This window comes from Saccostrea echinata, unplaced genomic scaffold (genome assembly GCF_033153115.1).
Source record: "Saccostrea echinata isolate AGI-Se365-2 ecotype Australia unplaced genomic scaffold, CSIRO_AGI_Sech_v1 ptg000009l, whole genome shotgun sequence".
In the NCBI taxonomy this organism is placed as follows: domain Eukaryota; kingdom Metazoa; phylum Mollusca; class Bivalvia; order Ostreida; family Ostreidae; genus Saccostrea; species Saccostrea echinata.
In genome coordinates, this window is record NW_026889758.1 from 51817865 (window position 1) to 51835924 (window position 18060).

General features: G+C 31.5%; 1 protein-coding gene and 2 long non-coding RNA genes across 3 annotated transcripts; 2 read left to right on the forward strand and 1 right to left on the reverse strand.

Annotated features, from left to right (window-relative positions):
* The first annotated feature begins 231 nt into the window (after window positions 1-231).
* On the forward strand, window positions 232-624 carry LOC133182865 (late histone H2B.L4-like). Its single transcript, XM_061317712.1, has one exon. It carries the CDS (start codon window positions 232-234, stop codon window positions 622-624), a length of 393 nt encoding a protein of 130 aa, XP_061173696.1.
* A 2590-nt stretch (window positions 625-3214) lies between these two features.
* On the forward strand, window positions 3215-3791 carry LOC133183927 (uncharacterized). Its single transcript, XR_009720778.1, has 2 exons — window positions 3215-3281; window positions 3485-3791. It is a non-coding gene; the product is annotated as an uncharacterized LOC133183927 (long non-coding RNA).
* A 5757-nt stretch (window positions 3792-9548) lies between these two features.
* LOC133183928 (uncharacterized) lies at window positions 9549-10186 on the reverse strand. The gene is made up of 2 exons (XR_009720779.1): window positions 10100-10186; window positions 9549-9881 (listed from the first exon to the last, which is right to left on the reverse strand). It is a non-coding gene; the product is annotated as an uncharacterized LOC133183928 (long non-coding RNA).
* Window positions 10187-18060: the final 7874 nt, after the last annotated feature.

Below are 18060 nucleotides of genomic sequence, written 5' to 3' on the forward strand. Positions count from 1 at the left end.
TAGCCCTGGATGGGGTGTGTGAATTAACACCTTTATTTTGTACTATGTGGCCCTTGCTGTGTTTCCTGTCGTTTCGCGCGTAAATTAAGCTATATTTTATGATGATGTAATTTTTATATTCCAACAACCAATCAAGGATCGTGTACTTCAACAGCGTCATGCTCCTGGTATATAAATGATGTGCATTTGGCGCGTATTTATGTTATTCAGCGTTTTCACGAACAAGAGAAGATGCCTGTAAAAGGAAAGAAATCTGGAAGTATAATCCTCACAGCAACAAATAAACCAAAACCAAATAACACAGGAAATTCCACATCGGCAAAAAAGAAACGGACTACGAAAAGGAAGGAGTCCTTCAAAGTTTTCATCTTCCGAGTTTTAAGGCAAGTCCATCCCGAACTTACGATGTCTAATCGCTCTATGGGTATAATGAATTCGTTTGTCATCGACATATTTGAAAGAATTGCCTCTGAAGCGTCCAAACTTGCGAAGTATAGCCGCCGGCCGACCATGAACAGTCGTGATATCCAGACGGCAGTTCGCCTACTGCTTCCAGGGGAACTGTCCAAACACGCCGTGTCGGAGGGAACCAAAGCTGTCGCCAAGTATACAAGCTCCACTTAGACCTGGATACCAAGCAGTACTTTTGTCAGTAACTTGCAGAAGAAAACTTTTTTTTTTATTTTCAAGGATTTGAATTCAGATTGTAGAGAATAGTATCATTGCATTTGCAATTGAATTGTGTTGTTGCATTTTATTTTAATTTAGTGTAAAAAATTTGTTGAGAAAAATGTGTGATGTTGATATATATATTATGAGTAAATAGCATTGGATCTGCTTTTAAATTGGAAACCACATTCGCTCTTGCAGTTCTTCGGGTCGACTCCAGAATGCGGGGGGGGGGGGGTTGCATTGGAAAACCGGCACGAACCAATTGGGCCCCCCTTCTAAATAGAAGGATTTTGCCAAATTCGCTTTGCCTTGAAAAAATTGTAAGGTGGGTAAAAAAAAAAAATTCCTTGGGGGGGGGGGGGCGCATGATGGCGGTCTGGTGTCGCAATTCCCTTTTAAAATGATTGAAGTGATTTTTTGCATCATTCGCAGGAAGTAAATAAGGTATACCGCCATCATGCGCCCCCAAGGAAATGAACGTTTTGCTCACATTACAGTATTTTCAAAGCAAATTTGGCAAAAACCTATTTAAATGGAGGATGGTGGTCCTAATTGCTATTCCTCTTACTTTCTGGCTCGACCAAACCCGACAATGGGCACTATATATAACCAAAACCTGGTAATTTTGGAGGAAGCTGTAATAGAAGTCGGACATCGATATACCACAGAGGAAGTAGGTTACTAGCAATATTGTCCTCTACAAAAATTTAGAAATTTTCAATTTAACTTTGTGTATGACAATTATCATATACAAATTTAAATTGAAACGTTCTAAATTTTTGTGGAGAACAATAATGCTGCTTGCAAGAGACACGACACTAAGCATCTTAAAATTCGGTATTAATTTTCCCCACACTAGAAACAGGAGAAGGGGGTGTATTTAAGAATCTGCTCCTCGTAAGTGGTTTGCAAGTGGTATAAGGCCCGTAGGAAGCAATTTCAGTGGGGGGGACTAGCAACTACCAAACATTCCATGACAAGAAAAAAAGGTCATCAGACGTTTTTATTGAGGGGCACAAGCTAGTAGTAGCTATATTTTCTATAGTTATCTATATATTGGCAAAATTATTGGGGGCACCCCCCCCCCGTTCCTAGGGGCATGGGTATAGATGCGGATGTTGATTTATAGTAAAGGAAAATGTATTCAAGTTGACAACCTTGTTGATTATAATTTAGGTGTTCAACATTTTAAAAATTTATTTAGATAGGGCTTATATAAGTAGTGAGGTGATCAAAGTGAGAAAGAACAAGTTAAGATTGACGCAAAGCATCAAATCGCCTTATCGGCCGAAAAAAAATTTAAGCATTTCTAAAACGGAGTTCAAGGAAAACGCACATGAATTTTTAAAGTATAAAATGTATTTATTTCAAAGTATATAACGTTTTATTTCAAAAGTGTACATTAAATACAAATAATACATAAAAAGTAAACAAATGATGACACTAAATATTCAGTGCGTTTGTTTTTACCCCGAATGGATGATGAAAATAGGATAAAGGATGGGGATGAATTATCTTCAAAATATTTGTTACGTGAAATATTGCATTATCCGTTCATTACATTGAAGGAAGAGCCTACTTATTGGGAAATCTATGAACATACAGATGGCTTTATCGGGCACGTACATGTATAGTTTTTGAAAGGGGGGAGATGCAGTCAGAAAAAAAGAAAAATTGTTCAAACTCGAACATCCTATTTGGTGGTGGTACTGGGGTGGGGGTACCAATTTCTTTCACAATCAAATTGTCTTATCAACACATAACCCTGATTTGACTATACTGCAACAGAAGTGTTGGGGAGGGGGACAAGCCTTTTTGTGAACATTTTCAAGAGTAAAAGGTTATGTTTGAAAAACATGGGGGCAGTCCCCCTGCCCCCCCCCCCCCTTGAAACTACGTGTCTGTTTTAACGGAACTAAATAGTTTACAGTTAATAGATTGATTAACGGAAATAAGTTTTGATAAAAATAAAGAATATAGTTAGTGGATGTAAATAAGACTTATTCGTCACTTAAGTCAGAGTAAATACTTATTCATCCATTGTCAAAATCCAATCACATAATATGATTTAAGAGTATGAAAATATGTGTAAATATAGAACCCTAACATATACGCATTACAAAGCAAACTTAATGTAAACATAAACATGTTCAATACAATTAGAAATTTTGACGTCAGACATAAAAATATCAGTAAGGCAAGAAACTGTTTAGACAATCTGAAACTCGGACTAATCCACATTTTCACACATCCGAAATTTTGGGTAAAATCCCCAAAACAGTTGCTAGATTGTGAAAACCTGAATGTTTTGTGAATGTTTTCGAATGCCATTGACGATGAAATGCAGTATTGCCAGCAGCCATACATACTCTTCGCTACTTCGTAACACTTGTCTCTAATTTGGACGGACTTTCAAATCACCATCCATGCACACAACGAGTATATGATTGAAACCTGATTGCAAATCCCAGCAGGTGGACCATATGTTTCATTGTAACATTTGTCACTAAGTAAGCACATCATTTGTTAATTGAATCAGATATTAACGTATATAAATTGAGTATTATTGTCTGTGTATTGTTCCGATTGTTTGGACTGATACCAGGATGGTAAGGTTTGAACTTTGCAAAGAATTTTGATTTGTTATATTGGACAAATGTGCTATGAAGAATATTAAGTTCATGTACAGGAATAACGAAAAAGAGTAGTTTTTGTCAGCTAACATGATTTTTATTATCTCGAGTATAAACGTCTGCTTTCAGATATGTAAAATTATATATTTTTTATATTTGTAATTTTTCTGACATTTTAGCTTCGTTGGATCATTATAGCTGCTCTTTTTGCCATGGTAAGCGCACAGTGTAACGACTTTGCTTTCCAGTATGAATGTCTGCAGAACGCAAACCGAAAGTTGTCCGTCTGTAAGCAGTGTGAGAATTCTTTGGTGTCCAAACTACAATGTGAACTAAACTGCCTACAGGACGCGTATAGAAGAGTAACGCATTGTATCATTCTGGAGTGAAAAACAGCAACCTGAGAAAAACGTTGTCTGTGTCTTATTGAGTACTTTGTTTCTATAGGTTTTTGTTTTTTTTTAAATAAATCGATGTCAATTGTCATGTGATTTGTTTGATCGTATCCAGTTTGTGATTTTCCAAGAAGCTGAACCTTTTTTTCTGTATTTGCATGGTACTTTAAATAGAATTTTCAGTCACAGAAATTTGTGTTAGAGAATATTTTTTTTTAATGTCCCGGGATGATAAAAACATAGGATCACTTACAGTGTAACTTAGATTTATTTAGATCCGTGTAACTCAAGCGAACTTTGTGAAAATCAGCAAAATCCGGTAACTTGTAGATAATCTTTTATAATAATGAAACACAATTGCCGTGATTTAGTAAAAAAAAAAAAAAAAAAAAAAAAAGATTTATCTATGAAGTGGTTAAATTAATGGTTTTTGAAGAACTGGCTCAGTTATAAGATATTTTCATATCCTTTATCTTACGTACTGGATTTTAGTCTGTATGTGTATTTTTGTAAAATATTTTATTAATTAATAAATTTCAAAATTAATAAGGTGAGATGTGAAAAATATTCATTGATTTTGAGTAATACTTTTTATTTCGTCAAATTTTCGAAGACAGTCACTACCACAATCATGCCAATATCTCGTATGATTTAGAGAATTAATGTGAAATATTTCCTGTTTTCTTTCAGGTGATTAACAAATTAATCAATGTCAACACCTGTCGTTTGATAACAGGTGTCACAAATCCAGGTGAATATAAACAAATAAGACTACATTTATATTATATAGGTCTTCAATTAGTACAAGTGCGTAAAGGTTGCCCTTGATTCAAATACATGACTGTACACTATTTAACACGAAGTTGTAAAGTTGGTCAAATTGTTGGCAACTGAATAACCTGTATGTCAAATATCATTGACAAAGGCGTCAATCCATGCAGGTATGAAGCATTACAAGGATCATTATCCACCAAAAAGTTAAGCACATTTATTACAGGCCAAATTATAATGATTTCTTGCTCATGTTGATATCACATTTGTGCACAAAAGTATATCAATATCAAGATTTTTAATCTGATAAAGCAAATTACAGATATATAAAAAAAAATCTGGCATCTTAAACATCAACATTATAAAAAATGAGTGAGGATGACGTTTTCTGAAGACAGTTATTAAGTGCACAAAAAGAGATTTTAGTTCACAAACCTTTGTTCAAACCATGACCGTGGGCTAGAAGACATATTTTATCATATTTTTTTTTTTACTTTTGATTACGATGCACATTATACATTTGATAAATTGTTTTTCCCAGACAGGGTTAGTACAACATAATGTGAGTTTCAAATATAGTTAATAATTTACACAGTAGTAGTGAAGTATATTTATTGGCGTATTCATTGCATATATTGCCACAAAAGTATAACATTGGTTTATAAACATTGATCAACAGGTGTTACACAGGTGTTATAATATATATATATATATATATATATATATATATATATATATATATATATATATATATATATATATATATATATATATATATATATATATATATATATGAAAAAAAAGAACTGTACATATAAATAAAATCACCTTACAATGAAATATAAGTTGAGCATAAATGTATTTCACTAACTTTGAGAAATCATGTATATGTTTTGTATTTTTTGAAATATGGAAAAAATATACACAAAAAATGTCAAAATAAAGAGCTTGTATAACATATCAAAACCATGACTTAAATCATTTAATTATTCACCACAGTCAAGGTTGATTTGGACACCAATGAGAATTTTATATAGTCATCTACAAAAATTTAGAATTTATTTTATTTAAATTTGTATAAGTCAATTACACAATTAAATTGAAATATTCTAAATTTTTGTAGAGGACAATATGTTTCACTGGTTGTCATAAAACCTGAAGACAATTTTCACTTAGTAACTCTATTCCTGTACTTGTCGGTAGAAGCAAAAATTCTTTATTAACATTATACATGCATTTTTTTTTTTAGCAATTATATTCTTCTCTCTGTTCATCTCCCCCTTTTTAATATAAATTTACCCTGCGTTTCTTTTTCCTTTCACTATATTTCTATGTAAAACTTTGATCCCCCATAATAGCCCCACCCTGCCCCCGGGGGTCATGATTTGAACAAACTTGAATCTACACCATCTAAGAATGTTTCCATATAAATATGACCAATCATGGCTTTGCTGTTCTTTACATTTATATGTCCTTTTGTGTTTGTAAAATTTTTTCTGTAATAGTTTTATTTTTCCTTTTTTTTTAAAGTTCAATTTCTCTCACAAAGCCCCCTCCCCCGAAAAATATGTAAAGAAATTTGTACAAATATTTAATTAAGTCTTAAAATGTCTTTAAAACAATTACGATCAGAGACAAATGACCAAATTTGTTGTAGAAAAAATTCGATGAATATTAAATCACATGTATATAAATACTACCTTCATGACTTTTCATGATAATTAAATATTTCTTATTAAGAATATGCGGTTTTGAGTCCCGTTTGCACATTATTTACGTTGTTTTCTGTCCCATTACATTATTTTATTTTAGTAAGAGGTGATATTATAAGCGTTTTTGGAAAAAAGCAAAAAATATTCAAGATTCATTTTCTCCGTAGTTTACTTTTCAAATTAAACACCTCTTTGTCAATTTTGTGGAATGAATTATCATAATTAAAGAATAAAAGACTAACGTAGAAATCCATTTTTTTGTTATGTTTATTTAAGTGTAAATAATATGTTTGAAACTTTTCTGTTATTTTCATTTTTTTTTTTTACTTCATTCAATCGTTAAAAGTAAATATTTTTTAAAAATCCATTTATTCTTAAAATGTTGAGTTAAAAGTCACAATTCAACAGTAAGAGAAAATTTCATATCTGGAAATAAAAACCCATCTGATTTATAAATTAAGAAATTTCCCCCTGCTTTTTTTGAATTGATTTCTTGTATCTAGGCTAGGGGTGTCAAAGAATTTTTGAATGTTCGAATATTTCATTCGATGAGTTGATATTCGACTATGAATTTGCTTATTAAATTCATCAGAAATTTTTTCTAATTTATTTTAAATTTGCCTTTTTTTTTTTAAATAATAATTTTAGAAGCAATCCATATTCTTCCATTATTATACAAAATTAAATGTGATTTTGTGATTTTGATGCTAAATATTTCGTTAATCACATATACCATGGACAGATCCCCCCAAGATATATATATATATATATATATATATATATATATATATATATATATATATATATATATATATATATATATATTATATATATATATATATATATATATATATATATATATATATATATATATATATATATATATATATATATATATAACCTAAAGAAAGAAGAAGGCGTAAATATCTTCAATTCTGGAATAAAAGGAATTGAGAATCTTATTTGATTGTTGACATACAGTATTTCAACATCTTAATAGAAATAGAATCATATTGTCAAAACAGTCGCCGAGATTTACATAATGCATTGTTCGGGGGAGACATACAGCTTTTATGTGGTAGTGACTGAATTTCAGAAAAATTGGTCATGGAATGTTGGTTAAACTTGCAAATTTTATATCTTTATAAAATACATACTAAAATGTGCTTAATAGTAAAAAATGACAGTTATGGGTATTTTGAGCACACGAAGTATACTTGTTCTGAATTTTGCTCTCTTTTTGTACTTTCTGTTATGAGAGAGAGAGAGAGAGAGAGAGAGAGAGAGAGAGAGAGAGAGAGAGAGAGTATTTCATACACGTAAAAACTAAAATATTGCATTTATAAGCCTATTTCATATTATAAAACGGAGCAATATATAAATGGCTTCAAACTATTTTGATTGTACTCAATTAAGGATTTTTTTTTTGGGTATAATTATAAACTATGAATACATTTGGAAATCACAAATACCAATCCAAACATTATCTTATGCGTGGTTCATCAAAAACATTTCACAAATTCGTATGACGCCACATATAAGGAATTTCATTGTCCTACCAAAAATTTGATCAACCAAATCGGTATTTGTTTATTATTTATTACAATTTACAAATAAATTTATTTGAATAAAGGTCAATCCCAACACAAGACAGAATGTCATGAATGACTTATATAGCTTGGAAAACTATTGACTCCTAAAGCCAATTTTACGGAAGTCCGTTTAGGACCTATCAAAAAATATTTTTTGAATTCGATATAAAGAGTTGTCGAATTTGTAAATACGAATTTAATTCGTTATAACAATTTTTTGATTTCCTTATAACAAATTAAATTTTGTATAACGAATACAAAATTTGTTATAACGACTTAAATTCGTTTAGAACGAGGACACATTTGATTGGTATTCGGCAGGAATCTGGGCGCACTAGAAAAGTGAAAATTTCATTCATCTGTCACATGAAATTTTAGCTTTTTTATGCATCGACTTACCGTGAAATAGGAAAGGGAAATATTTTCTCGATATTGTTTTGATTTACTAAAATATATCTTGAAAATTGGCAAGACGAGTCATTTGGTACAAAATGTTAAATTTTTAAACACGTTTTTCTAAATATTTGGTATCTCTGGGTCATCTCTCCATGATTTCAAAATGTTAGTTGTGTGTATTTTAATTCAAGAAACGAGCAAACATTTGTTATAAAATGGGGAGAACACCCAGAGACCATAAAAATGACCCCCATCCATTGTGTAAATGCAGTGCTTCATTGTTTTGTTAAGGTAGAGATGATAGCTCAGTATTGTGCATTATCAATCAAAAGCATACAGAATACAGTTATATTAATTATTATTCAAAGAATCAATTCGGTTGTCATATTAATTTTATGTACTGATTTATTAAAATTGTAAAATAAAAACTCAAGCATCTTTTTAATATCAACTTCAGAGTACTTGTGTGTACAATCAGAATGTTTTTTAACAAAATAATTTTGCAAATGACCAATGACAAGGTAACTAAATTTACGAATTCCATTATTATTAAAAAAGCAGCTGTCAATGATATCAAAAAGCCTGGACTTTAATTTGTCGTGGGGAATGGTTGTATTTATGAAAGGATTTATGAAATTGACCACTTTTCGTTACCTTTTTTCTCATACATCATTTTTCGATTAAAGAGGTACCGTTGAGTCCAACGCTTTGCTGTTGAGAGATGAAAATTAATAAACTCGAAAATAAAAAAGGGTGTTAAAATCGAAATTTATACAGGAAAAATGGTGTTCTTTTCAGTTTCGATATATTTTATACATTTGCACCAATAATGAATCCAGCAAAAAAAAAAAAAAAAAAAAAAAAAAAAAAAAAAGAAAGAAAAAGATATTTTTCTTTTTTTAGGGGGGGGGGACATGTCTTCCTATCCCCAATCCATTAAAATTATGCCCCATGCAGTTTGATGTCAAACAGATAAACAGACTCAGACTCTCAGAGAAAGAGACGGACAGACAGACAGACAGACAGACAATGATGCAAATTGCAAACAAATATGTCTCCTGCAAATAAATCTGGAAATATGAAAAGAACATAGCTGTATCATGTATAGAAAATAAGATTATCGGATACTAACAGCATTAATAGAAGGAAATGAACTTACGATACAGGTGAATTTTATGCTGGCAATTAGGTTTTTTAAAATAATTATTATTTATAAAAGCAAAAAAAGTTATTTATCTGTTTGTATTTTTTAAGAATGGCTCTAAGTGCCAAAGAAGATGGAACTAATACAAGAATGAATGTTTCACGTACGGGAAATATCCAATATCCCTTAGAATCACAGATGAATAGATACTGATGTTGAGCATTAAAGACAACTACAACTGAAATAGATTTATTTCAGATATGTACACCTTAGTGTAAATTCATCAAAAACAAAAGGCGAAATTGGTTGATCATTAGGTTGTTGTCAGACATTTCCGTTTCCTTTAGTAGTTGCTTTTACTCCAAAGTAATACAACGTATAAGCCGTCTGTTAGCAACCTTCAGACATTTCAGTTCGCACTCTAGTTTGTGTACCCTAGTGTTCTCACAATTTAAGCAGACTGACAACCACTTCTTGGCATTCTGCATACAGTCGTACTGCGCAGCAAAGTCAGTACAGTTTCCAGCCACCAAGGCGAAGAGAGCAGCAACGATGAACCAACGAAACTATAAATTGTCGGGAAATGATTTTGAGTTTTATAATTTATAACATTTAATTTTATAGACACATTTCATCATCTGACATCTAATGTTTGTATTCAAAAAAACCGTGTTGGCAAAAATTTGGAAGACAAAGCATTAACTGGAAGATTTATTTACGTACAACTTTTCATAAGATTATACAAAATTTCCTCCTAAAATGGGTAAACAAAGCTTTATCTTACCATTCTGGTTTAGCTTACAATCTTAACGTTCCGCTCAAATAGACAACAATGGTAAGTATTTTCCTGCAGCAGTCGTCACTTATTTTGTACTTTAAATCAATGGTGTATATATACATACATACATACATACATACATACATACATATATATATATATATATATATATATATATATATATATATATATATATATATATATATATATATATATATATATATATATATATATATATATATATTACACCATTGATTTAAAGTACAAAATAAGTGACGACTGCTGCAGAAAAATGGTTACTCTGCTAGATCAATCATTTTGACATAAAAGTACACGCAAGCTGGATTTATGCACTTATTTTATTGTAGTTTAATTGATAATTCTACGAGAAATATTACATGATGTACATGTTTTATCTGCCAGTATTTATGATTATGGTACAATAATTTAGTTTGGAAGATAAACGGAGCATATTTGGTTTCATTTTCTACACAGATTTCAGTGGACATCACTCCTCTTTTCTATTAGTAAAATGTGTTAATTTATTTCATAAGGTGCCAGTACGTGTGGTATATGTTTGACTGTCTCTCAAGAACGTTAATGTTATTTTTAGCTTTGAATTTTTTTTTCAAAAATCACATTCACATATACGTATTGTACAAAGAATTTTTGAAATCGTACAAACGATTTTATTCATTTTTTCTGCAAAACTGAAATCGCACTTATATGCAGTTCTACGTATGTACCATATGTGTAAACATACATGTACAACCTGTGTGGCCAATATGAAACTTGACTTCATGTTTAAATGCATCAATGAATAACCTTCCAGTAAAATATGTTGGCCTACATAAATTTGTATCTCTGTATATTAAGATGCTAGGGACGTCATTTGTTCGGTAAAGACGATAAAAATGAGAAAATGGTTCTAGAAAAGATATTTCTATTTCACCTGATCTACTCAGGTGACCAAGTACTGTCTGTTTCCTTCCTGTCGATGTTTAGTCTGTCGTGACTTCGGACCATTCCTGAAATCGCTGTACCAATTTCAAATAATTTTGATAAATGGCTTAAGGACATATGCAATGTACCTGACCTACTGATAACTTTTCACGATATTCTTAATTTAAAATTATAGTACCATTAGATATTTGCATACAAAAAAGCAGCATGCATTACCAGGGGTTTTGAATAGATATTAAATGATGAAAACTCTTGTATTATTCAAAGAAAAATAATACAAAAATTACTAAACATATATTCTAGATGTTTTTTATCCAAACTTGTTTTAGAAGAAGTGTAAAGCACCATATTTAGACATTAAAAGAGTAGCACACAGGTCCTCCAAGTATTGGAACTCTTCAACTCTAGGGGAAAAGACAATCAGGTTCAAACTACGTTGCGTATGTCCTTAATGGATAAAATTGTTTTGTTTCATTATGAAAACAGGGATGAAATTTAATTAAGAATTGAATAAAAAGGCAAACAGAGAATAGTCATGATTGGTTGCTTTGAAATGTTGCTTGATTTATTTATGTTATACTCAAACAATGTAACCAAAAGGTCATTTATACGAATGTGATATGAAGCTAAACTTTGAACATTTTGAATCATAAATTAAATCAGTATTATTACACCTGAGAAGCTTATATGTATTATTTCTAAATGAATCATACTTAAATTGACTCTTCTAATATTTTAACTGGTCGATAGTCTTTCACGACATCTTGTCTTGTGTAGTGACTGACTACTTATTCAGATAAACTTGTTTAACATATAACATCTAAGAAATACCGATTTTGGTTGATTTTCAAATTTTGGTACAACAATAAAATTCCTTATATGCGCCCTCATAAGATTTTTTTTTTGGTTGGATGACCCACGCATAATATAGTGTTAGAATTGGTATTTGTGACTCTGAAAATTTATTCTTAGTGAATGATTTTACAAAAATTCCTTAATTTGATAAAATTTCATCACCTCAAATAAGGTAGCTTAACAGCATTTTAATGTTGCTTCGTTTTATAAATTGAAGCGTGCTTATGCAATATTTTAGATTTTACGTCCATGTACATGAAATACTCTCTCTCTCTCTCTGTATGAAATATTTGCTTTTGTTAAACCAATCAAATAAACATTATCTATCGAGGGATTCTCTCTATTATGATAAGCGTATTCAATTAGCCTTGATTCACAGTTAGATGACGCACTTTTGGTAATCATAGACAAGATCGAAATGACCTGCAAATACTCTTACTCATCTGCGTAAATTGTGTGTTTCTACTAGTAATTAAAGGGAATATAATGCAAAATGAATAACCACAAGGCAGCTGTAAATATTATCTGTCCAAGGTTTTTGGTTCTTCTCTTCGCAATGTTTTGCAGTTGAGTCGGAAAAGTCTTTGCAAACCAGAAATCAACCAGCATTATTCATACTTTCACTATGCCTAATGCTTTTATATAACTGATTTTGAATAAGTTGTCAAACAATGCCGATTTAATTCCAAAATTTGAGGTCAATTAACAGTTCGATAAAAACGTCCAGACAACACACTCCGTTGACTTTATTATATACCCAACTGTTTGTCACTCAGTTTTACTATTGAATTTACGCAATCACGTGACGGTGTGATCCGACGTTCCGGATCACCACACTGTGGTTTTCTGAATTCATATCACCCCTCTCTGAAACTGATGACGTAGTACACAGATAAATGACGTTTTTATTCTCGTGCATCAAAAAGTTCCTTGACAAAATGGTTTGTTTAATGGATAAAAGTTATGTTATTGATACAAAAAGTTTCCTTTTATTATATTTTGCTTGGTCCTTCGGACCAAGTTACTGTTATAATAATATATATTTATCATTATATAGCGAAAAAACTGATTTGATTTTTTTTTAAATTGATCTAAAGAGAATTTACAATTAAGAACATTGCAACGCAATACAATACAAAACAAAGTGTGTCTTGCAATTGATATTTTTTAAATTACACTATTTCCCACCACCACTGTTTGTTTTACATAAACTTCTGTTTTATATAAACTTTGTCTGTTTAATATAAACTTTGTGTGTGCTTGGGCGTTATCTTTTAATAATTTAATTTTGGTTGTAACGCATCATTTGATTGGATAAAAAAAATTAGAATAAATCGTATAAACTGGGTTGCCTACGTCACAATGACTTACGTCAAAAACGTATCAATCCGCTTGACGTTACATTTAAAATACATACAATTTAAAGTCATTTTCGAAGGAGAAATTGTCTTATTTTTTACACTTAATGATGGAAAATTAAATTATAATGACTGAATTTAATAGCTACCCAAGTTATACTGGTATAACCTGGGTTGGAACAGTTTACGCTTTTTTATAAACCGCTTCGCGGTTTATAAAGCGTAAACTGCCCCAACCCAGGTTATACTAGTATAACTTGGGTAGCTATTAAATTCAGTCCTTAAAAATTTGCATAAATTTAAGTCGCTTCTTACTCAAGTTAGACAACTCCACTCAAGTCCCTTTGAAGAATGCACATACAGCTTTACATTTGTGCTGATTAACAGTGACCAAAATTAACATAATCATGATCCAGACTGCCACCAACGCTGCATGTGCGTACTTAATACCCTATGCTAAGAAGAAAAAGAAAATCGACCGTTCTGTTTCCATTTAAATTATGATGAAAAATGCAACAACTAGAATTCTTTAATGAATAATTGTAGGACATTAATTAATTGTCATATACAAATTTAAATCGAACAACTTCTTAATTTGGTAGAGGACACGGACGGTAGATTTATGTATATCATAATAAAATAATGTTACGACGTAATATGGATCATGAAACAGACTTACACTTAGGTCAATTTTCAATTGTTTACGACACTTTATAGTTTTGGTCGGGTAACCATAGCTTGATAGAATTGTCAAAGTTATGCACACAGGAAAATGTCACATTTACTTTAAAATACCTTGTCAAATTGTAATATTTAATTCCGCTTATCTTAATAGTTACCATAACATAGTAACAAGTCACATATAATAAACACCAATAAGATACATGTAATAGGGTATATAGTCATTCATATTAAAGTTTCAGTATGTTGGACATGTTGGATGAATTGGTTTCGTTCTCTGTGAAAGTAAACCGAAATTTATCTGATTGACAATATCTATGTGGTTTTTGGAGACCAGGTCTTCCAACAATCTGCTGGAATTTCCATGGGTACCAATTACGCCCCGATATTAGCAGACCTATTTTTGTATTCATATGAAGCAGAATTTGTTCAAAATCTTGTACGTGAAAAGAAGAAAACACTTGCTGTGGCCTTTAACTCGACATTTCGATATATCGACGACGTATTGTCAATCAACAACGGTTATTTCCATTTTAGCGGATCCTGGAGAACAGGCTTAAGTGGCGGATCTTGGAGAACTGTTTTAGGTGGTGGATCCTGGAGAACATGTTTACGTGGCGGATCTTGTAGAACAGTCTTAGGAGGTGGAGCCTGGGGAGGAATTCGTTTTTGTACAAGTAATGGTGTGTTAGATAAAGTCACAGTTTGTTCAATGCTTTACTAGTAACTTTTTCAAGAGGTTCTAACTTTCCGAAGTTTGGCAAGACCATTTTCTTTAGCGCCGTGGGATTCTGTTCAAATGATGATCCATCAGTTAGAGTGTCTGCTGTTTTGTAATAGTAAATACCTGACTTATCTATTAAGATTTTCAGCGAATCAGCGGCATCTTTTGCATTCGGCATTTCTCTCGTCTCTCGATATATCCCAGTGAGCTTGAAATAAAAGATTCTACAGAGGCTGACACATCTGTTTCATATTTGGATATTTTACTAGAAAAAGACGTTAATGGTAATCTAACAACCAAGCTTTATGATAAACGTGATGACTTTAACTTTTCAATCGTCAACTTCCCTTACTTATTTATGCAGCAATATACCTTTATCACCTGCATACGGGGTTTATATCTCTCAGTTGATTCGATACGCAAGAACATGCTTTACGTATGAACAATTTCTAACACGAGGTAAGGTATTGACAAACAAGTTGATGAAACAAGAATATCAGCAGTCTCGATTAAAGTGATCATTTGGTAGGTTCTATGGTCGATACAATGACCTTGTAAGCAAATACAATTTATCATTAAGTCAAATCCTGACTAACGTTTTTCGTACTAATTGTAGGCCATCATTTACGCACTGAATTGTCGACGGATTTTTCCGTTATTACCAGATCATGACAAGAGCACACGGCGGATGTGACCGGTCGGCAGGGGACGCTCACTCCTACGTGGCATCTGATCCCACCTCTGATGTTTTAGAGGTCCGTGTTTGCTTTGCTCCAAAATTTGTATTGTTTAATTATATTGACTTTTGAGCTTGGATACTGTTCGTTATCTCCATACATTGCATCCTATTAGTAATACGAATCGTGACCAAACAAATTGTATGAAATATACCAGTAAAATTTTTACCCAACTATGGGTTGTTTTCGCATGCAAAGTCATTATAATGACCATGAAATTTACATAATGCTGACTTAAAACGAGACTTAGAAAACCCTGTAATATCAACTTATTTTTAGCTTCCTTGGTTTAAAAATTGATTATACTCAGAATATGTTCTAGCATACTGAATCAGTTGGGAGACATAAATATCATATATATGCGGTAGTGGCATATTCCTACAAAATTGGAGAAGTTGACGATGAAAAGCTGAAGTCATCCTGTCCGATATAAAGATTAGTTGTTAGTTTCCGAAAACGTCTATACTCAGTTACACTTCCGAATTTGAAGCAGTGAGTAACTTTTCGAATTGAATGAAATATATATCGAGTTGACGTATAAATGACATTGCTAGTACATCGTCGAAATATCTTCATGTCGAACTGAAGACCAAAGCAAGAGTTTTCTTCATCTGATGTAGAAGTTTTTGCATAAAAATAAAAATTTAGGTCGGTTTATAAAGGAGCACAATATGAGCCTATTGTATAGTATATGTAATTCTTTTATCAGGAACGCAAGTTTAAAGCTTTATGAAAAGATACCTTATTAAAAAAATATGTCATACAGGAAATTAAGCGTAGTATTTTCCATGTTTTCATGTATGAAACACGAATATAATTACCAGTTTCACCTATGTCAGTTTAAACATTTTATCAAAGGTCACCATATATAAAATGAAGAACCCAATTTTTCGAGGTCGAGACTAAGAATTAGAAGAATAAAATTTGTACATTATTCAGGTACTAGCATTTTTTTTTGTGTAAGCTCGAATATAAATTGTCCATAAAACTGGTGTTATATTAAAAAAAAATTAGATAAGCTTCAAGTAATAGAGCAACATACATACAGACAGTCAAACAACTGAAAAAAACGAATCACGAACCAAAGACTTAAAAGAAAAGACAGCCGCTCTAAAGGAACATATTATACAGTTATGGAATGGGTACTCGGGAAATAGCAAATTTATGGTTCCCCGAGGGAGGAAACTATTTCCCGAGGCTTCGCCGCCTCGGGAAATAGTTTCCTCCCTCGGGGAACCATAAATTTGCTATTTCCCGAGTACCCATTCCATAACTGTTTTATTATACCGAAACAAACAAAGGAGATTAATTAACTATAGAGACTTAGACATTTTTAAAACAATATAAGGGCATTTATAAAAATAATAATAAATGCATGCGATTCCGATTTTGTTAAATATGTAATGCATCAATACGGAAAAATTAAAATTATTTAAAAAAAAAAAATAATAATAAATTTTACTAATATTTCGAAGGATTAGCGTTGTCCTTTTTTTGCTTAGAAATTCAAGTATGATTTTGACATCGCATGTCGAAATGTTTTGACGTCATAGTTACATTGCTAATAACATTACGTCACGGACTCGAGATTCCTTGAACGCTCCGCCTACTGTTCATTTTAATTGGTTAAAATTAATAATAAATATTCATGAGGGAGTAGTCCCAGGGAGTAGCTCTGATTTTTCAGGGAGTAGTCCTCAGATGGGAGAAATAGTATCTTCTCGGGGAAATAGACAGTTTTATGGTATTAATTTAATTTTATATAGAGTAATAAGAGTAGAGGTATAATATATATATATATATATATATATATATATATATATATATATATATATATATATATATATATATATATATATATATATATATATATATATATTAGGGATGGCAATCGAATACAGAATTGCTAATCGGTTAACCGCAAGTAGTTCCGACCGATTACTATGGAATCATCATTGTTCGTGGGGGATCAATGTTCGTGGATTTTGTGGGTCAACCTTTCCCACGAATTTACATCCCCACGAACAATTTTTTTTGTCAACGTACTGATTAATTAAATCTACCAAATAAACGAGCTTCCCACGAAATTACATCCCCACGAACCAATAAAATTTTGCTTGCCCACGTAATCGGTTAATCGTATCAAAATACACACTTTCCTTATATTTTATTTTCAAGTAAACTCTAGTTATATACACAAGGAAACTGAAAAGGGCGTTAATGCTTGATTAGTACGCTATATATTATATATATAATATTTTATTTCAATTTCGAATGGCAAAAAAAAATAAGTAAACCATGAGACATCATATTAATATCACAGAAATTGATATTGTTACAAAACAGTGTCACTGTCCATTGTCACCATAAACAAAAACTGAGTCTGAAATAATTTACAATGTTTGTTTGAAAATATAATTTGATAGATAACTGCGAAGGATAGACGTGATCATATACACATTGCAATCATTTAAATCATTTAACAGAACTCAACAAAGATTTAATTAATATCATAATTAGGACTTGCTGGGTAACGACATGGTATTTAAACAGCAATTAACACTTCGCAGAGTGACCGATTTACTCCCAACAAATTCAATCTTGAGAGTCTTAATTAAATTATTTACCTCCAAATCAACCGAATTAAAC

Bases quoted from the DNA above. Each gene is read 5' to 3' on its own strand.
- LOC133182865 (XM_061317712.1), top strand. From the start codon at position 232: ATGCCTGTAAAAGGAAAGAAATCTGGAAGTATAATCCTCACAGCAACA.